This window comes from Arvicola amphibius, chromosome X, assembly GCF_903992535.2.
Source record: "Arvicola amphibius chromosome X, mArvAmp1.2, whole genome shotgun sequence".
Lineage (NCBI taxonomy): Eukaryota > Metazoa > Chordata > Mammalia > Rodentia > Cricetidae > Arvicola > Arvicola amphibius.
This window is the reverse complement of record NC_052065.1, coordinates 115,141,155-115,163,597: the sequence shown is the minus strand read 5'-3', so window position 1 is coordinate 115,163,597 and position 22,443 is coordinate 115,141,155. Positions and strand designations below refer to the sequence as shown.

At 39.8% G+C, this 22,443-nt stretch overlaps 1 protein-coding gene across 1 annotated transcript; it reads left to right on the top strand.

Moving 5' to 3' along the window:
* Positions 1-20,170: 20,170 nt before the first annotated feature.
* LOC119804874 (peptidyl-prolyl cis-trans isomerase A-like) lies at positions 20,171-20,913 on the top strand. The gene has a single exon (XM_038316648.2). It carries the CDS (start codon positions 20,211-20,213, stop codon positions 20,703-20,705), a length of 495 nt encoding a protein of 164 aa, XP_038172576.1. The 5' UTR covers positions 20,171-20,210; the 3' UTR covers positions 20,706-20,913.
* The last annotated feature ends 1,530 nt before the right edge of the window (positions 20,914-22,443 follow it).

Genomic DNA, 22,443 nt, shown 5'->3' with positions numbered 1-22,443 from the left:
TGGAGTGGCACAGTTAGGAAATGTGACCCTGTTGGAGTAGGTGTGGTCTTGTAAGAGGAAGTGTGTCACTGGGGAGACAGGCTTTGAGGTCTCATATATGTTCAAGCCATGCCCAGTTTACTTCCTGTTGCCTTTGGATCAAGATGTAAGAGTCTCAGCTACTTCTCCATCATCATGTATGCCTGTGTCCTGCCTCGCTTCTCGCCTTGAGGATGAAGGACTAAACCTCTGAACTGTAAACGAACTGCCCCAATTAAATGTTTTCATTAACAAGAGCTGTTAAGGTCATGGTATCTCTTCACAATAGAAACTTGAAGACAGAAGTTGATACCAGTGACTGGGGTATTATTGTGATAGGCTAAACCATGTTTTTGTATGAACCTTGGGACTATGAATTAGAAAAATCCATTTCTAAAGCAGCACTTTAAATGCTGTTTAATGGGCCATACTAGTAAAAGCAAGGAAGGCAGTGGTGCTTAGAGTGATTTGAACTGTGGGGGATTGGCTCGGAAGGTTTCAGAGGAGAAGAATATTAATATGTGGCTTAGTGATCGTTCTTGTGAAACTTTGGTGAAGAAAGTGAGTGTTTTTTGCCCTTGTCCAAAAAAGTCTGCCTGAGACTAAAGTGAAGAGATTTGGATTAATTCCTTTGGCAGAGGAACTCTCAAAACATCCTAGCAAAGACTCTGCTGTGTGGTTATTAGCGTTCATGCTTATTAAGATTTATAATGAAAAGGAGAAAACTGAGGAGGAAAGGAGCATCAGAAAGTGGAATAGCGCTAAATCCCTGTTCAAGGAGAAAATAGGTTAAGAAATGAACTAAAGGGAGTGGAGATCTCAGGACAAGATCCCACCCAGATAAATTTCCAATTTATGAAGAGGCATTAAAGAAAAGCATGCCTTTAATTCCAGCACTCAGAAAATAGAGGCAGGCAGATCTCTGAGACTGAGGCCAACCTGGTTCTTTTTTAATTTTATTTTTATTGAGCTCTACATTTTTCTCTGATTCCCTCCCTGCCTCTCCCCTCCCCCTTTCAGCCCTCTCCCAAAGTCCCCATGCTCCCAATTTACTCAGGAGATCTTGTCTTTTTCTACTTCCCATGTAGATTAGATCAATATGTTTCTCTTAGGCTCCTCATTTGTTTAAATTCTCTGGGATTGAGATTTGTGGGCTGGTTTTCTTTGCTTTATATTTAAAAACCACTTATGAGTGAGTACACGTGATACTTGTCTTCCTGTGTCTGGGTTACCTCACTCAAAATGATGTTTTTTAGCTCCATCCATTTTCCTGCAAAATTCAAGCTGTCGTTATATTTTTCTGCTGTGTAGTACTCCATTGTGTAAATGTACCACATTTTCCTCATCCATTCTTTGGTCGAGGGGCATTTAGGTTGTTTCCATTAGGTTCTGGCTATGACAAACAAAGCTGCTATGAACATGGTTGAGCACATGTCCTTGTGACACGATTGAGCATCCTTTGAATATATACCCAAAAGTGGTATTACTGGGTCTTGACGAAGGTAGTTTCCTAATTTTCTGAGAAATCACCACACTGACATCCAAAGGGGCTGTACCAGATTGCATTCCCACCAGCAATGCTTCTGTGTTTCCTTTACCCCACAACCTCTCCAGAATAAATTGTCATCAGTGTTTTTGATCTTGGCCATTCTTACAGGTGTAAGATAGAATCTCAGAGTTGTTTTTTTTTTTTTTTGGTTTATTTTTTTTTATATTTAAAAATTTCCATCTCCTTCCCTCCTCCTCCCCCCTCCCTCCCCTCCTTCTCCCCTTTCTCTCCCCTCCTTCTCCCCCTTCCCTCCCCTCCCCTCCACCCATACCTCCCCTCCCTCCCTCTCAAGGCCAAGGAGCCATCAGGGTTCCCCACTCTATGCTAAGACCAAGGTCCTCCCAACTCCCCCCAGGTCCAGGAAGGTGATCGACCAAGCTGAGAAGGCTCCCACAGAGCCCGTCCATGAAGAACAATCAGAGCTCAGAGCCATTGTCCTTTGCTTCTCAGTCAGCCCCCGCTGTTGGCCACACTCAGAGAGACGGGTTTGGTCGCATGATCCATGATTTGCATTTCTCTGATGACTAGGATGTTGAACATTTGCTTAAGTGCCTTTCAACCATTTTAGATTCCTCTTTTGAGAGTCCTCTGTTTAGGTCTGTACTTCATTTTTTATTGGATTATTTCTTCTTTTGATGATCATTTATTTTAGTTCTTTGTATATTTTGGAGAGCAGACCTCTGTCTGATGTGGGGTTAGTGAAGATCTTTTCCTATTCTGTTGTTTTGTCTTGTTGACCATGTCCTTTGCTTTATAGAAGCTTTTCAGTTTCAGGAGGTCCCATCTATTAATTGTTTCTCTCAGTGTCTGTGCTGCTGGGGTTATATTTAGGATGTAGTCTCCTGTGCCAATGCGTTCAAGTGTATTTCCCACTTTCTCTTCTGTAAGGTTCAGTGTGTCTGGCTTTATGTTGAAGTCTTTGATCCATTTGGACTTGAGTTTTGTGCAAGGTGATAGATATGGGCCTATTTTTATTCATATGCCCAAGAGTGGTATAGCTGGGTCTTGAGTAGATCGATTCCCAATTTTTCTGAGTAACCACCACATTGATTTACCTGGTGGAATTTTTAGGACCACTTAAGTATACTATCGTATCATCTATGAATAACAGTACTTTGACTTCTTCCTTTCCAATTTGTATCCCTTTTGTCTTACTTAGGGTTTCTATTGCTGTGAAGAGACACCATGATTAGGACAATTCTTATAAGGAGAACAATTAATTGGGGTAACTTGCTTACAGTTTTATACATGTTGATATCCAGTTATGCCAGCACCATTTGTTAAATATGCATTCTTTTTCCATTTGATATTTTTTGCTTCTTTGTCAAAGATCAGGTGTTTGAAGATGTGTGGATTAATATCTGGGTCTTCTATTCAGTTCCATTGGTCCTTTGGTCTGTTCCTATGCCAATACCAGGCTGTTTTCAGTACTGTAGCTCTGTAGTAGAGTTTGAAGTCAGGGATTGTGATGCCTCCAGAAGTTCTTTTATTGTACAGGATTGTTTTGGCTATCCTGGGTTTTTTGCTTTTCCCTATGAAGTTGAGCAACTTGGGCCATATGATTCTGGATTTATAGTTAAGGATAGAAGAAAGGGGTTATGGAAACTTCCTCTGCAACTAAGGAAAGTCACTATGGTCAGGTATGTGTCAGGGGTGTCCCTGAATGGAGGCCTAGAGAGGCCATTTCATGAAGCTGTGAAGTTAAAACATGAATTGCCTTGCAGACCCCAAGATGTTGGAGATGCCAGAGCCATGGGATACCTGCAAAGGAAAGCTGCTAACAGGGAGTGGAACCAGCCCAAGAGAAAGAACAATGTGGCAGTCAACAAAGATAAAGAGTTGGAGATCTGAAGAGACATGAAGATGCAGAATTTGAAGTTTAACCAGTTGGTGTTTGGTCTTGCTTTGTTCCAGTATTTCCTCACTCTGCTCCCTTCCCTGTGTTTTGGAAATATGTGCAAATTTCATGATGCCATTTTTTAAGCAGCTGAGTAGTACACCATTGCGTAAATATATCACATTTTCTTTATCCATTCTTCAATTGAGGAACATCTAAGTTCTTTCCAGCTTCTGGCTATTATAAATAAAACCACTATGAACATAGTTGAGCAAATACCTTTATGGTAGGCTGGATCACCTTTTGTGTATATGCCCAAGAGTGGTATAGCTGGGTCTTGGGTAGATCGATTCCCAATTTTTCTGAGTAACCACCACATTGATTTACCTGGTGGAATTTTTAGGACCACTTAAGTATACTATCGTATCATCTATGAATAACAGTACTTTGACTTCTTCCTTTCCAATTTGTATCCCTTTTGTCTTACTTAGGGTTTCTATTGCTGTGAAGAGACACCATGATTAGGACAATTCTTATAAGGAGAACAATTAATTGGGGTAACTTGCTTACAGTTTTAGAGGTACAGTCTGCCCCACAGTGACACATTTCTTTCAACAAGACCACCCTACTCCAACAAAGCCATGCTTCCCAATAGTGCTGCTCCCTTTGGAGGTCATTTTCTTTCAAAGCACTTCCGGTGGGATTACTTTTTGTTCAAGAGCTTTAAAGTGTGCTGTGAAGTTCTATTATGAGATCTCTTGTAATCAGAGGTTTTCTTCTGTCCTGCCCTATCCCACGGCCTTTTCTAAATAATCACTTGAGGCTTAGTACTAATTACAGAATATTATCCTATACTTTAGGCTTATTACTAACTAACTCATACGTTTAATTAACCTATTTCTATTAATCTATGCATTGCCACATGGCCATGGCATCACTAATCTGCTGGCATCTTGCTTCTTGGGCAGCTGGCTCACCTCTGCCTTGCCTCTGCCCTTCTTTTCTCACTGTATTCAGTTTAGTTTTCCCACCTAGCTACATTCTGCTTTGCTATAGGTCAAAGAAACTTTTATTATCAGACAATAAGATCAACATATATTCATAGCATATGGAAGGGTTTTCACACAGCAATCCCTGTATTGTTTTTTATGTGGGCACTTAGTGCTATGAACTTTCTTCTTAGCACCATTTTCATAGTGTCCCATAAGTTTGGGTATGCCATGTATTCCTTTTCATTGAATTCTAAAATGTCTTAAATTTCTTTCTTTCTTTCTTTTTTACCAATTTTTCATTCACTGAGTATTCCTTTGTTTCTAATTGGTCTTAGTAATAAAAGCCCTAGTGAGACATAGGAGAAAATACTGAAATATCAGAGAAACAGAGCAGCCAGCCTTTAGTTCTTACCTCCACTGAATCTTCATACCAAATGGGCGATCCCGTCTCTATGAATCCACAGGTTGAATATCTTGAGCTCCTGTCTCCTCCTACCTTATATTCCTATCTCCACCCAGCCATATCCCTTCCTGTCTCCACCTCCTTAGTGTTGAGATTAAAGGCATGTGACTCCCAAGTACTGGAATTAAAGGTGTGAGCTACTGCTGCCTGGCTCTGTTTCTCTTTGAGACTGGATCAATCTAGTATAGCTCAGGCTGACCCTGAACTCACAAAGATCTGTCTGCCTCTGCCTCCTGTGTACTGAGATTAAAGGTGTGTGCCACCATTGTCGGGCATCTATAGCTAACTAGTGGCTCGCTCCGCACTCTGATCCTCAGGCAAGCTTTATTTGTTATAGTACAAACAAATATCACCACACTAGAGAGTTGTTCAGTTTCCGTGAGTTTGTAGGCTTTCTGTTGTTGATATTCAGCTTTAATTCATAATCTAATAAGATACAGGGAGTTATTTCAATTTTCTTGCATCTGTTGAGACTTGCTTTGTGACCAAAAATGTGGTTAGTTTTGAAGAAAGTTCCATGAGGTGCTAAGAAGAAGGTATATTCTTTGTGTTTGGGTGAAATGTTCTGTAAATATTTATTACATCCATTTGGTTTATAACATTTGCTAGTGTCAGTATTTCTCTATTTAGTTTTTGTCTAGATGATATGTCTGTTGATGAGAGTGGAGTGTTGAAGTCTCCCACTATCAGTGAGTGGGTATCAATATGTGATTTAAGCTGTAGTAGTGTTTCTTTTACAAATGCAGTGCCCTTGTGTTTGGGACAAAGATGTTAAAAATTGAAATGTCACCTTGGTGGGTTTTCCTTTGATGAATATGTAGTATCTTTCTTTCCCTGTCTCTTTTAGTTAGTTTTTATTTAAAGTCTATTTTATTAGATATTAAAATGGCTACACCAGCTTGTTTCTTAGGTCCATTTGCTTGAAACATCTTTTCCCAACTCTTTACTCTGAGGTAATGTCTAATCTTGATGTTAAAGTATGTTTCTAGAATGGAGCAGAAGGATGGATCCTGTTTTCACATAGATTCTGTTAGTCTATGTCTTTCTATTGGGGAATTGAGATCATTGATGTTGGGAGATATCAATCACCAATTGTTCTTGATTCCTGGTACTTTGTTGTTTCTGCTGCTGTTATTGTTTGTGGTGGTGGTGGTGTGTTTCCCTTTTAATTTTTCTGATGTGAAATTACTTATTTCATGTGTTTTCTTGGGTGTTATTAACCTTCTTATTCTTGAGTTTTCCTTCTAGAACCTTCTGTAGGGATGGGCTTGTAGATAGATATTGATTAAATTTTGTTTTACCATGGACCATCCTATTTTCATCATCCATGGTGATTGAAAGTTTTGCTGGGTATAGTAGTCTGGATAAGTATCTGTGGTCTCCTATAGTCTGCAGTACATTTATCCATGACTTTCTAACCTTTAGAGTCTCCATTAAGAAGTCAGGTGTAATTCTAATAGGTCTGCTTTTATACATTACTTGTTCTTTTTCCCTTGCAGCTTTTAATATTCTTTGTTCTATTGATGTGGGAAGGTCTTCTGTTTTAATAAAGAAACTGCCTTGGCCAGCCCTTAGGTGGGTGGAGTAGACAGAACAGGAAAAAGGAAGTGAGGTAGTTGGCTCAGACAATTGCCCCACCTCGCCTCTCTGAGCAGACTTCCGTGCCTCTCCTCAGGGAGAGATGCGATGAAGCCAACCACCAGGTCACATGTGCTGAATCTTTCCCAGTAAGACACCATTCGTGGTGTGACATAGATTATTCGATATGGGTTAGTCAAGATGTGAGTAAGAGGCTGAAACTAATGGCCAGGCAGTGTTTAAAAGAATACAGTTTGTGTGTTTTTATTTCGGGCTTTAAGCTAGCCAGTGGCCGAGGGCAGGGCGGCGGGAAGCTGGCCTGCAGCTCCACACTACATTCTATATGTTTGTTTTGTTTCGTTTTTTAAAGTATTATGTGTGAAGGGGACTTTGATTTCTGCTCCAATCTATTTGGTTCTCTATATGCTTTCCTGTGCCGTTATAGGCATTTCCTTTAGGCTAGAAAATTTATCTTCTAAGATTTTGTTGAGAATATTTTCTGTATCTTTGTGCTGTAATTCTTCTTCTTACTCTATACCTATTATTCTTCAGTTTAGTCTTTTCATAGTGTCCCAGAATTCCTGGAAGCTTCGTACCAGTTTTTTAAAAAAGATTTAACAGTTTCTTTGACTGATGTATCCATTTCTTCTATTGTATCTTCAATGCCTAAAGTTCTTTCTTCCAAATCTTGTATTCTGTTGGTAAAATTTACCTCTGTAGTTCCTGTTCAAATTCCTAAATTTTTTTCATTTCCAGAATTCACACAATTTGGGTTTTCTTTATTGAGTCTATTTCCAATTTTAGATTAGGTCTTGAACAGTTTTATTTATTTCCTTCCACTGTGTGTGTGTGTGTGTGTGTGTGTGTGTGTGTGTGTGTAGTGTTTTCCTGAATTTCTTTAAGGATACATTAACTTTATCTTTAAGTCTCCACTGGGTCCCTCCTTCTCAGAGATTAGGGAACCCCATGAAATAGGGGGAGGAAAAATTGTACGAGTCAGAGGGGATGGAGGACACCAGAAGAACATGAGCCACTGAATCAAATAAGCAGGGCCCACATGGCCTCGTAGAAAATGAAACAGCAAGCATGGGGCTGCATGGGGCTGCATCAGGGCTTCTGTGGTATTCTTGTGAGACTCCTAACGGTGGGAGCAGATTTATCCTATGTTTTCTGTTTTATTATTTTCACTCGCATCTTCGTTCTCTTTACTTATTTTATAATCCTCATGCCCCTACCCTGGTAAGTGGTATTTTTGTCGAAGTTGGTCTCTGATATTTGAGCACTGTTTCTGAAGTAGATTCCTATAATTTTTCCATCGCAGCACTTAGTTATAATTTGTACTCCTAATTGTTTTTTTAACTATTCATCTAGCCTCTATTTCTTTAAAAGGTAAAGCTGTTGAGGCCTTAAATGTGGGCTATCTTGTTTATTGTCATGCTCCTAGTATCTAGAGAAGTACTTGGAGCATGGTTAGGCACTCAGTACTCTTTAATAAATAAGTCTAATCAGAGCTAAGACATAGAAGAGGCATAGCTTTGTTAGGGTTGAATCAAGTTATAAGAAAACTGCTCCTAAGGCATTAGTAAACTGAAATCAGGAGCATTTCAGTGGACTTAATAGCAAGAAGAGTAAGCAATATGGAATGGAAAGAGTCCTTGAACACGAGCCTAAGGAACTTTGATCATGTTAAAGTTAGTTGAGAACCACTAAAAGTATGGCAGAAAAATTAAACAAGGTGCCAGACTCTGAAGTCCAGGAGGTCACATGCCAACTATCAGGAAGACTGGTCTATCATATGAAAAAGAAAGGAAAGCAGGGATTGAGGTGGAAACAAGAGCAAGCGGTGGGTGAGAAAGGGGGAAGAGAGGACAGAAGAGTATTCTTTCATCCCAAAAGAACCATCTCATCTCATTTGGGGGGATGCGATGATTGGGAATTGAGAATGAATGAGATATTCCTATGAACTCCCACCAATAAAATCACCTTGTATCTCCTGAACATCTCCTGGAACAAGACTAGAAGTGGTAAATCTCAGGGTGTATCTAGAGCCCAGTTTTTAAAGATTATAAACATTGACATTCACAATGCTGGTAAGGAAGGGAAAATTTAAATTAAATTCTGCCAATAACAAAATTTTCAAATTTCTCCTCATTCCTTTGTTAAAGTGGGTAAGATACATGAAATACTGAAAGGTCACCAGCTAAAGAATTAACTTCCAACCTGCCTGGAGCTTCAATTTTATACTCTGTTCCTCTTACCTTCAAGATCCAAGAACGAAAATTCAACAGTAAATCACTACTTATAGATTGGTGTCACTTCAATTTGCTTTGTGTTTCTCAAGTGTAAATAGAGCAGGAAGGTGGAAACATCCCCCTCAAACTGAGACTCTTGTTTGCTGAGCTTCAGTGCCCATGATGGCCTAGCACACGTATAAACATCATCAGCCCATTGCCTTCAGTCCCCTGCCTATGAGGGTGCGGATTTCCAGGGTTGAGTGGCCTAGATACAGTCTAAGTGACAACTTCGTGACCTGTGGGCTATAGGAGGTCCAGATACGCACTGAAATTTTATGCCCATTTTGTTGTGTGTGCTTTCATCAGATTTCCAAAGGACCTTGTGTCCCCAAAGCAGGCACTGCTCTGACAGATGTGGCTTTACATCTATCGCTGTTATAATTTATAAGTACAAAGAACCGAACCTTTCTGTACTGCATTTTTAAAGCCATTAGAATGAGGAGAGCCTGCATCATGGTTTAGAGAGCCAAGTAAATGGTTTAAATGGAGAGACTTTGAAAAGGTCTCTTACCTTAAATAGATAGCATCCATTGGTTTACTGGGGTGCACATTTTTTTTCCATTAGCATAACCATGTAAGGGCCTCTTTGATTAGGTTCAAAAGCTTCTAGGGACTTCTATTTCCTTTAATGACAGACTGGGCTATTTGGATGAGCCCTCCTGCCCAAAGCAACCAAATATACTAGATAAAATAAAAAGCATTCCCTTAAAATATTTACATGATTAAAAGGCTGGGAAGTGCCAGGTCAAATTTTCTATAGAAGTAAATTTAATATCAGAACACCACAGGCACTTGTTACAGACCAGATATTTATGTCTCTTCCAAATTTATATACTGAAATATTTTCTCTAAATGTAATGGTATTACAATGTGGGGTTTTGGGGAGGTAATTGTGTCACAAGGGTGAAGCCCTCAGACACTGAAAGCACCATTATGAGAGAGCTATCTCTCTCTCTCTCTCTCTCTGTATATTAGGTGGAGACAGAAGAAGTTAGCAGTCTAACCCAGAGGAGGACCCTCACCAGTACCCACCGTTCCTCTCATCCTGATTCCAGACTACTACTCTGCAGAACTGTATTCAATAAATGTTTGTTGTGTAAGGCGAGCCAGTGTCACTTTGTTATTGCAGGTCAAACTGACAGGAGCATGCATCACTTCAGTCTGCAAGTGTTTATTGGCAGTACATCCTTTAAGCATCAGCTCCGCAGTTTCAAGGGACAGGATGCACAGAAGTCAAAGGCTCAAGGCTTTCCGAAGATGAGGAGTCTTAGGGTAAAACCAACCTATATAAAGCTAAGACTCAAAGGGGTCTATATCATGGTTTAAGTGAAGCACAACTAAAATAAACCCCTCTGCTAGATTTTGTGCAGAAAAACAAGCATCGCCTTGTACACCAAAGCAGATAACCCTGAAGTGTTCAAGTGTTCACATGAAAACACCGTGGTTCTCAAAAAGCACTGTGTCACTTCTCTCAATCTCTCTCTCTCTCTCCCTCCCTCCCTCCCTCTCTCTATTCTCTATGCTCTTTCTCTACTCTCTCTCTCCCCTACCTCATCCTCCAATCCCTCCCTCCCTTCCCTCCTGCTGCCTCTCTCTCTCTCTCTCTCCTCTCTCTCTCTCTCTCTCTCTCTCTCTCAGAAAATTTCAGTTCCTAACAGTGAGAAAGTGAGAATATACTCACTCTTTTCATTCTATGATTCTATATTTGGGTGCCTCAAAATGAAAACATCATTTAAAAGTCGTATATGAAAGGTGGGCTGAAAATATTTATTTGTTAATTTACCTTGTATATAAAACGTAAGTCTTTGAATATGTAGCAAAACTCTGCTGGAGCCATTTAAGCTGTGGATTTTTCTTCATGGAAAATATTCTTGTAATTTTCCACAAATGTTAAAGTTATTGTACAATTCATGCCCACAACACTCTATGGAGACTTTAAAGTCATTAACATTTTGCTCTACTTGATTTACCTAAACAAATAAATGGTAGATGTACATATTTTACTTTTGCTGAACTACTTAAAAGCAAGTTGAAGGAACTATGTGAGATCATCTCCAAACTCAGCATGCATTTCCTAAGGATAAGAACATCCTCGTGCAAAGCAACATTCTGCCTAAAATTTCAAGAATAATTTTTCCTTCTTAAACTGGTACAAGAAAAGAGTTATCTGAACAACAAATTATCTGAAATACAAATAAGAGGGATCGAAGCATATTATGTGAAGGCTTAAGGAGAAAAACTAGTTGCAACTAAAACCTCAGTGAAATTTGAATTTGAACATTTGGGGCTGGCTGCTTCAAGCAGTTACCCACCTGTGGTGTTAGGGAAGTAGGTTGCGAGAATCTGAGATCTCACACTAGAGTGTGGTGTTGTGACAGGTTTTCCAGGGCCGTCCTCCCATTTTATAGCCTCACACACATAAAGCAGGGAAAGTGAAGCCCAAGCACACACTCTAGAAGATGTGAGAAGACCCACCTCAGGAGAGTGAACTCCGCTGAGGCCCTTGCTTTCCTCACCTACAGATTTTTCTTAGCTCTACAATTCAGTTTTTTTTTTTTGATGACACTCTGGGGTTCATTGCTATATCTCAAATAATTTGAAATGGATTTTAAGTTTAAACATAATTTGGAAGATGTTTTTAAAAATACACTTAGAACATAAACCATGAAAAAAGCAGAGAGTCATTGTGGCAGAGACAAAGAAGCAGAGAGAGGGTACCAAAAGAAAGAAAGAAAGAAAAGATCCTAGTCTATGATCTTACAGAATTAGGGGCAACACGAATTCAGCTGCACCTCTGAGCAATCACCTGGGCAAGTTACATCATGAAAGACTCACAGAAAACTGTACCACTGAAAGGTCCCACTGGATGCTGTCCATTCAGCTATACTACCAAAGAGAACAACCAAGTCAATACTTTCTGTCTCATATAATCTTATAGAGGGTGGCACCTCACAAAAGCTCCTGGAACCCATAAAGACTCTTGATCCTCATGATGTCCAAGAGCTTCTCCCTTTTTTCCCTCAAGATGCTCTGACTCAAGATGGCAATAATCATACCCAACCCAAAAGAAACAGTTCCGTAACACATTCATACTTTCCATAATCATTGGAGAAAAACTATAACCAAATGAAATCACACATACAAAAAAACTATGGAGTCCATTGTATGTTGACTAACAATTCCTGAACATGAGACTTCCCTTTGAGTGGCTGATATACACAGGGCCACTCCATTGCAGAAAATTGACTTTCCCTCTCCCAGCAGGTATAAATGACAGTTCATTGTTAACCTTTATTCTAGTGGCTGGGATTTCATTCATTCATTCATTCATTCATTCATTCATCTATCCATCTATCTATCCACCCATCCATTCATTCTTAAACTGTAATAATGTATAAGATAAAATGTAAACTATCATATTGAAGTTGGACAAGACAAACCAACTGAAGGAAAGAGTCCAAGAGAAGGCACAAGAATCAGAGACCACTCATTTGTACACTAAGCAATCCCATAAAAACATTAAACAGGAAGCCATAATAAAAGTGCAGAGGACCTGGTGCAGACCTATGCTGGCCCTGCGTATGCTGCTTCTGACTCTCTGAGCTCCTATGAGCTTTGCACATACTGATTTAGAGGGCCTTGCTTTCTTGGTGGCCTCCATCTCCTCTGGCTCTTACACTCTCTGTGCCTCCTTTTCTGCAGAGTTCTCTGGGCTCTGGAGGAAGACAGTTAATGGAGACATCCCATTTAGGACTGAGTGTCCCAAGATTTCTCACTCTGCATAATGTCTGGTTTGGGGTCTCTATATTTGTTCCCATTTTCTGCAGGAGGAAGTGTCTCTGCTGATGGCTGAAAAAAACCACTGATCTACAAGTATAGCAGAATATCATTAGAAGTCATTTCATCACTACATTTTTTTTTCTTTTTTTAGACTAGTATTTGATTTTGTGAAGCACGAAAAATAAAATCCCAGATACAGATATTGGGGTTCAAACTGAAGTTCAGAAAAGCAAAGCAGCTAGCCCCTGGCTCTTACCTCTACCTCAGACAAAAATGAATCCTCAGACTGAAAACTGAGCCTGAGACCTGTCTCCTCCTGTCTTATATTTCTCTCTAGTGCTGGAACTAAAGGCGTGCACCACTCCCTGGCCTGTATGGCTAACTAGTGTGTCTACTTTGCCCTCTGATGTTCAGGCAAGCTTTATTTATTAAAGGCAAATAATATATAACTATAATTTTCTCCTAGATTCCTGTGCTATCTAGTCTCATTTCTTGGTCACCCATGCAGTGTCAGGTATGGGTTCCATCTGAGGAATGGGCCTTAAGTCAGATCAGTTAGTGGTTGGTTACTCCCACAGCTTTGTGCCTTCATTGTCATAGCATACATTGCAGATGATACAGCATTATAGAAAAAAGGTTTTGTGGCTGACATGGTGTTTACATTTCTCTTTTGACAGCATACAGAGTATCTTCCTGTAACAAAGATACTGGAATATAGGGGTGACAGTTCTATGTAGGCACCATCCAGACATCTCCATGTTCAATCAGTTGTATGGGTATTGTCTTCAGCAATGGTACCTTGCCGTCAGTTTGTGGAGAGCAGCCTATAGTCATGGGTTGTTTGGGGATTCTCATGGGGGCCCTTTAGTCAACAATTCAACTCAATATAACCTGTCTCAATACTGGAAGCACCATTTGGTGACAAGAAATAGCAAGCTAGGACCCTTGTGTCCCCTATTATTTGGCAATTTCACTTAGGACACCTTCATACATGTATATATTTTAGGAGGTTTATACTGTATTAGGTTTCCATATTCCCCCCTCAAGTGCCACATGTTTTGTCATCTCTTCCCTCCCACTATTTCCTCACCCTCACCTCACCACTTGATCCTCCATTCCCAGATTCTTCTCATTCACCTGTAACTATCTATCCCATTTCCCTTTCCCAATGAGATCTATCTGTTCCTCCTAGTCCCTTAATCTATACCTACCCTCTGTGGTTCTTTGGATTGTAGCTTGGTTATCCTTTACTTAACAGCTAATGTCCCTGTACAAGCAAATACATACCATATTTCTCTTTCTGGGTCTGAGATACTTCACTCCGAATGATTTTTTTCTAATTCCATCCATTTGTCTGCAAATTTTATGATGTTGTTTTCTTAGCAGCTTAGCTTAGTAATACTCCATTGTATAATATAATACATATTATATATTATACCACATTTTCTGTTGTGGTGCATCTAGATTATTTCCAATTTCTGGTTACTAGGACTAGAACAGCAATGAATTTGGTTGAGCAAGTGGTAGTTTGAAGAGTCATTTAGATACATGCTCAAGAGTGGTATAGCTGGATCAATTCTCATTTTCCTGAGGAAGCCGTCACACTGATTTCCACAGTGGCTATAAGAGTTTGCACTCCCACCAGCAATGGAGGAATGTTTCCCTTACCCCACATTCTCTCCAGCATGAGCTGTCACTTGTTTTATTGATTTTAGCCATTTTGACAGGTGTAAGATAAAATCTCAAAGTAGTTTTGATCTACAGTTCCTTGATGACTAAGGATGTTAAACATTTCTTTAAATGTTCCTCGGTTGTTTATGTTTCCTTTATTGAGAATTCTCTGCTTAGATATGTACCCCATTTTTAATTAGGTTATGGTATAACCTTTCCCCCACATTAATTTCAACATTTGTTGTTATTGGTATTTTGATGGGAACCATTCTGGCTGGGGTAAGCTCTTTCTGGTATTTGGGTCTGCTATAAGGTCCTTAATTCATTTAAAGTTTAGTCATGTGTAACATGAGGAATAAGAAGCCTGGTTTCATTATTTTATTATTTAATGACATCCAAGTTTCCTGGCTATGTTTGTTGATAATGATGCCCTTTACCCAATATGTATTTTTTTCACCTTTGTCAAAACTCAGGTAGCTGCTGTTGCATGGACTTATATCTGGGTCTTCTATTCTATCCCTCTGTGTGTCTGGTTTGTGCCAATATCATGCTATTTTATAACTATGTATAGATACTTCACACTAAGCTTGGCAATATCTCCTCTGCGAATGCTTTTGCAGCCCTTGGTCATTTCTGTTTCCATATTAGTTTTAAGATTGAATGTGTTACTGCATCTGGAACCACAGTGACCATGTGGAGCAGCTATGGTGCACAGGCCCAAAGCTGGAGGGGCTGGAGGGCTAAGATGGGAGTGAGGTCTCTTACCAGGTTGGGGCCATGGCCACAGTGACCTTGTAGAGTGTCTGGGGTGCATGGTTTTGGGAACCAAGCTGAGGCTGGAATCACTTACTGATTCTGGAGACCACAGCCCAGCCATTCTTTAGTCTGAGTGTGCAGGCAGGCCAGCCTTGTGCTTCTGGTCTTGTATTGGCCTCGTTAGAGAGTTCTAGGCTCAGCTCAGGTTCACTTCATAGATCTAGAAGTTGATTGGTTGCCAGCTAAGGTAACTGGGTAGCAGGATCGCAGACTTCTCGCTTAGTAAAAGTTTAGCCTATCTTCAAATGTGCATGAGATACTCATTCCATAAATAAGGGACTGGGAAAAGACAAGATCTCCTGAGTAAATTAGGAACATGGGGACCTTGGGAGAGGGTTGAAGGGGAGGAGAGAGGTGGGGAGAGGAGCAGAGAAAACTGTAGAGCTCAATAAAAAATAAGGAATTGGAATCCACAATTCTTAGAATGCAATGAGAACATAAGTGTGTATATGTATGTATTATGTATATATATATATGCTTTTCTGTTATGATAAACTGTATATTTCCTATTGATACCCTCCAAAATAAAATCGGGTGGCTCCTCTGCTTAGAATCTTTCATTGGTTGACCCTCTCTTTCAGAAATAAAAGGGCAAGTCTCTCAGTGGGCCATAGAGATATACCTTCAAAGACCTACTCCTCCCTGCTTCTCTAGCTTCATTTCCAAAAGCATTTGCAGTTATCCAAATTGGCCTTATCACGTCAAACTTCCATGCTTTGGCTGCTGCCTGAAATAGCCTCCTCTTTACCCTGTCTGCCTGTCTAGACAGCACCTACTCCCATCGCTGTGAAGGTTTTTCTGCATCTCTGTGGCAGAGCTGACCCTTTAGTCACCTGTAACCCCGCTAGACGTTGAGATACATTGCATCACTTACATATTCCCTACCGGCTCTCTCTGAGCTCCTGAAGGGAAAAGAATGGGTCTTTTCATCTCTGCATCCCCAGTGCCTGGCACACAGCAAATGACTAAATTAATCAATTTCGAGGTTGGTTGTAAAAGGAATTCCATAACTGTTTTTAACATCATTTAAATGATGACATAATCCCACGGTGACTACTTTGAAGACAAGAACATTAATTTAGGGACTGTAAATTCTAGCAAGTTGTTAAAAATCAGTCACATTAACTTTATCCTCTCTTTTATACTGTGTCCTCAAAGACACCACTAAGTATTAAATTAAGAGACACTTTGCCTCCACATTTTAAGACATATAAATCAAGACAGGGCAGGTTAGACTGAAGAACCACGTGATTTCAAGACTGAAGTACATTACCACTTCCTGAACTTTTTCCCCACACCAACAGCTGCAGATCTGGGTGCCTGTTTGGGAAGCTGTAGTCCATTTATGGCAGATAATATACCCCTATTAAGAAAGGCAGAGGAGAGATGCTCTAGGGAGCTGAGAATTAACAAATGTTCCACTTAAAAGCATTTTCACATTTCATCTGCAAGTGACAGCCCTGTGATATTTACCTTCAAGACAGAATAAAATGGAGTCCTACTTTGTGCCTAGCAGAAAAAAGGGCCAGCAATAGTGATATACTAACACCATCTAAAGCAGGTTGCTATTAGGCCCAATCTGGGTAAGGAACAATAATTACTTTTGTCCGTCTCTCATACATTACATCCTGACTGCAGTTTCCCCTCACTCACTCCTCCCTAATCCCTCTCTGCACCTCCCTTCTCCCCCAGATCAGCCCCTCTTCTGTTTCCCTTCAAAAATAAAGGACACTCCTTCTAAGGATATCCACTGAACATGGCCTAACAAGATGCAATGAGAGTAGGCACAAACTATCACATCAAGGCTGGGCAAGGCAACCCTGTAGGAGGAAAGGGTTCCCAAGCACAGGCAAAAGAGAGATACCCCACACTCCCATTGTTGGAAGTTCCACAAGAACATCAAGCTACACAACCATAAGGCATATGCAGAGGACCTAGCTCAGACCCACGTCTGAGGGTCCCTGTTTGGCACAATAGTTTAACTTATCTTTTGAATTGTTAATTTAGTTTATATATGATAATTAGTTTCACGTCTCTCAATAGCTCTATATTTTCCTTCATTAACTACCTACTAAGGCATCCTAGGAAGATTTGATAGGGTGTTACCTCAAATTAAAGATAGCTGAAAGACAGAATTCTTTCTCTCTGGGGAACTGAGTTTCTTTTCTCTGAAAGCCTTTAAAGAAATGGTGAGGCATGCCCACACTGTGGGGGACCTTGTTCTTCACACAAATTCTACCAATGGAAATGTTAATCTCATTCAAAAATACCTTCATAGACATACTCAGAATGAGGTTTAGCTAAATATCTGGGCACCATGGCCTAACAAAGATGGTACATAAAATCAACCATTACACACACAGCGAAGGTGCACTGAGCACTCATTTGAGGGACTAACTAGGCATTGTTTTAAAAATTGTGAAGTCTATGAGAAGCCTAGCAAATTTCTGGCAGATTCTAATTTATATTTAATAAATAGAAATACCATACCACCCATGACTTCCCTAAAAAGGTCACTTTGGAATCCTTTTGTCAGATACATTAATTAACCCCTGTAATCTGAGTCTCTATCAACGCTCGCCATTTCAGGAGCAATTTTTACTACCAATACATCTAGATTTTTTGAAATCTCATTACTAATTGTGTTGAATGAGTGTATAGTGGATGTTAGAGCATCAGGTCTGGGTCATGGAGGATAATACGCTTGAAGAAGGCTATAATTGTATTTATAATATGCAACAATATATTTGACAACTTGTTAGTGAATTCATTTGGTTGTAATGGTCTTCTTTCTTTTTTTAGAGCATTTTTAATATTGTATCTTTTTAAAAAACTCTTAAAGTGGGGGATTCATATCATATTTGTAAAATCACATACAATTCAGACTTAATTATAAGAAATACCAAAGCCTATAATGTTTTCCTTCTGCCCCATGATACCCATTGGTAATGCCAACCTGTGAAGTTAGGCTAATTTCCACTTGCTTTAATCATAGCTCAATATCTCATTTCTTATCCTTGACCTCAGCACAGCCTTTGCAGTACACTGTCAGCCATCTAACTCTCAGCAGCTCTACAAACACAGATCTGGGAAAACATCATTAAGAGGATTAAAGGCAAAGATCCCTATTTATGAAAATTTCTAAACATCTGTCATGAAGTCTGGTCAGGATATTTCCCAGTATATGTTAGCACTCCATGTTTATTTGACAATTACTGTCATCGATGTCAGAAGGGAGGAGAGGAGAGTTATTAATAGGAGTTTCTTGGCTTTGGTGATTAGCAAAAGTCAGTCCTGGATCTTGTCACTGTCCTATGAGATTGTCATGCAAGCTGTATCACCATGACAATAATGTAAAGCCTGAGCCTCAAGCTAGCAGGGCTCAGATTCATTGGTATGAAAGCAGAAGAGGGAGTGAAGGTATGTCTGGAGAGTTTTGTACAAGTAAAGACTTAACACAATTCTCAAAAACTATAACTATACCTGGAGGAAGACACACACCCAATGTAGCCCCCCACAAAAGCACTTTTTAAAAATCCTCAAATCCTAGAAGTATCTGCAACAAAATCATCTGACAGACTCAGTGGGAAATATAATAGTTAATTTTTACGTGCCAATTTGAAAAGTCTAAAGGATGCCCAGCTAACTGGTAAAACATCTTTTCTGGGAATGTCTGTGTTGATAGTTGCAGAATGAGTAAAAAAAGATCACATTTAGCAAAGCACACAAAGTCATCCAGTTTACTGATGCACTAAGACAGAAAAAAAGGCAGAGAAAGGGAGAAATTGTTCTCTCTCTTTGAGATAGGGCACCCATTTTCTCCCTACATTGGCCACCAGTTAGCCTGGTCCTCAGGTATTGAGAGACCCTGATTGAATTATATCACTGGTTTCCTGGTCCACAAACTCACAGAGAGCAGCATGTAACTTCTCAGCCTTTATAATCATGCCACCAAATTCCTCAAATCAACTTGTCTCTAAAACAGACAGATCTTGTTTTCTAGACCTCTGACTCTTTTAGCAAACTTTTATAGATCTATTTGGATCTTCCTTTGGAGTTATAATAGTACTGATTATGATTGGTGTATTAGTTTCCTAGGTACCATAGCAAAATGACATGAATTGGTTCCCTTCAAACAACAGAAATTTATTATCCCACAGTTTTGCAATCTGGAAGTCCAGAATCAAGACTCAACAAGAATGTATTTTCTGGTGGCTTTAAGAAAGGCTTCTTCCAGAGCCGGGCGGTGGTGGCGCACGCCTTTAATCCCAGCACTCGGGAGGCAGAGGCAGGCAGATCTCTGTGAGTTCGAGGCCAGCCTGGTCTACAAGAGCTAGTTCCAGGACAGGCTCTAAAAAAGCTGCAGAGAAACCCTGTCTCGAAAAACCAAAGAAAAAAAAAAGAAAGGCTTCTTCCTTACTTCTTCCAGTTTCTAATATTTGCTGCCATTATATGTGTGATGTGTCCTTGTGTTATCTTAGGTGTCTGTCATTGAGTCCAAACTTCCCTTTTGGATACAAATAGCAGCATATTAGAAAAGGGCCCATTCCCTGACTTTAAACTCTACTATAGAGCTACAGTACTAAAAACAGTCCAATATTGGCATTAAAACAGACAGGAGGACCAATGGAACCGAATTGAAGACCCAGATATCAATCCTCGCACCTATGAACACTTGATTTTTGACACAGAAGCAAAACATATAAAAAGGAAGAAAGAAAGCATATTCAAGAAATGGTGCCACTTCCTAAATATAACCCCAATAGCATAGACACTGAAACAATTAATAAATGGGACCTCCTGAACTTGAAAAGCTTCTGTAAAGCAAAGGACAAGGTCAACAAGACAAAATGGCAGCCTACAGAATGGGAAAAAAATCTTCACCAACACCAAATCAGATAGAGGGATGATCTCCAAAATTTACAAAGAACTCAAGACATTGGTCATCAAAAGAACAAATAATCCAATAAAAAAATGGGGTAAAAACCTAAACAGAGAACTCTGAACAGAGGAATCTATAATGGTAAAAGTCACTTAATGAAATGTTCAACATCCTTAGTTATCAGAGAATTGCAAATCAAAACCACTCTGAGATTCCATCTTACATCTGTAAGAAGGGCCAAGATCAAAAACACTGATGACAACTTATGCTGAAGAGTATGTGGGGCCGCTTTGCAGACGCCGCTGTCCCCTCTCGCCGCTTGCTGCAGCCATGGTCAACCCCACCGTGTTCTTCGACATCGCGGCCGATGGCGAGCCCTTGGGCCGCGTCTCCTTCGAGCTGTTTGCAGACAAAGTTCCAAAGACAGCAGAAAACTTTCGTGCTCTGAGCACTGAAGAGAAAGGATTTGGATATAAGGGTTCTTCCTTTCACAGGATTATTCCAGGATTCATGTGCCAGGGTGGTGACTTCACACGCCATAATGGCACTGGCGGCAGATCCATCTACGGAGAAAAATTTGAGGATGAGAACTTCATCCTGAAGCATACAGGTCCTGGCATCTTGTCCATGGCAAATGCTGGACCAAACACAAACGGTTCCCAGTTTTTTATCTGCACCACCAAGACTGAGTGGCTGGATGGCAAACATGTGGTCTTTGGGAAGGTGAAAGAAGGCATGAACATTGTGGAGGCCATGGAGCGTTTTGGGTCCAGGAATGGAAAGACCAGCAAGAAGATCACCATTTCCGACTGTGGACAACTCTAATTCTTTTGACTTGCGGGCTTCTTACCCACCAGACCATTCCTTCTGTAGCTCAGGAAAGCACCCCAGCCCCATCTGCTCGCAGTACCCTGTAATCTCTGCTCTCACTGAAGTTCTTTGGGTTCCATATTTTCCTCATTTCCCTTCAAGTCTAGCTGGATTGCAGAGTTAAGTTTATGATTATGAATAAAAACTAAGTAAGAAAAAAAAAGAGTATGTGGGTTAAAGGGAACACTGCTCCATTGCTGATGGGAGTGCAAACTGGTAAAGCTACTTTGAATTTCAGTATGGCGATTTCTCAGAAAATTAGGAAACAAGCTACCTCAAGACCTAGCAATAATAGTTTTGGGTATATACTCAAAGGATGCTCATCATACCATAAGGACATGTGCTCAACTATGTTCAAAACATCATTCTTTGTCATAGCTAGAATGTGGAAACAACCTAAATGCCCCTCGACTGAAGAATAGATAAGGAAAATATGGTACATTTACACAATGGAGTACTACACAGCTAATAATAATAATAATAATAATAATAATAATAAACAATAATAATGACATCTTGTAATTTGCAGGCAAATGGATGGATCTAGAAAACATCATATTGAGTGAGGTAACCCAGACCCAGAAAGACAAATATCATATGTACTCACTCATACATGGCATTTAGACATAAAGCAAAAAATAAGCAGCCTACAATTCACAATCCCAGAGAACCTAGACATCAAAAAGGAACCTAAGGTAGACATACATGGATGTAATATACATGGGAAGTAGAAATAGACAAGCTCTCCTGGGTAAATTGGGAGCATGGGGACCATGGGAGAGGGTTAAAAGGTAAGGGAGAGGCACGGAGGGGAGCAGAAAAAATATATAGCTCAATTAAAACAATTTTTAAAAAAGAAAGAAAAAGACCCATCAAATAGCCCCCACTGAAACTTATTTACCCCTTAAAAGACCTATTTACCAAGTGCAAGTTTGTAATAATGTCTTTTAAATTTATTTTTAAATGTTTTTGATTGAAATACAATTACATCATCTTTCCTTTCCTTTCCTCCCATCAGCCCCACCCAGTTATTCTCTCTTGAACCCTTCCTATATTCCCCACTCTCAAGTTGATAACCTATTTCCTTTGATTATATACATGTAAAAATATATGTATGTATGTATGTATGCAGAAACATATAAAATTAGAGCCTGATGTGTCTGGTCTTGTTTTTGTGTATATGGTTTCAAGGCTGACCACTCTGCAATGGACAACCAATAAAAGGTCTCTTCCCTGGGAAAGGCTAATTCTCCTTCTCCCAGCAGTCAATGAGTTGCCGGTAGTTCCTTGTCTATGAGTGGGACCCTGTAAAATTTTTTGCCTTCCACATTAACATGTCCACTGATATTGGAAATGTTCTGATCTTGCTTATGCAGCCATTTCTAGGAGAGACTGTTGCATGGCAGAGGCCCTGGTATTCTGACTATTACAGTCTTTCTGCCCCACCACATTTGTGATATATATATATATATATATATATATATATATATATATATATATATTAATTATTGATTCTTCCTTTGGTTACTCCTCAGAGGTTGAGTGTGAGCCCCTATTACTGAAGGTACCACACCCTTAGGGCATATGACTTGGATGACTTGAGCTGGATCTGAATGAAAATGCTATACAAGATGCCAAGGAAGGGAAGCAATTCAACACTATGACCCAATGTAACATCTGTAAACCTGTCAAG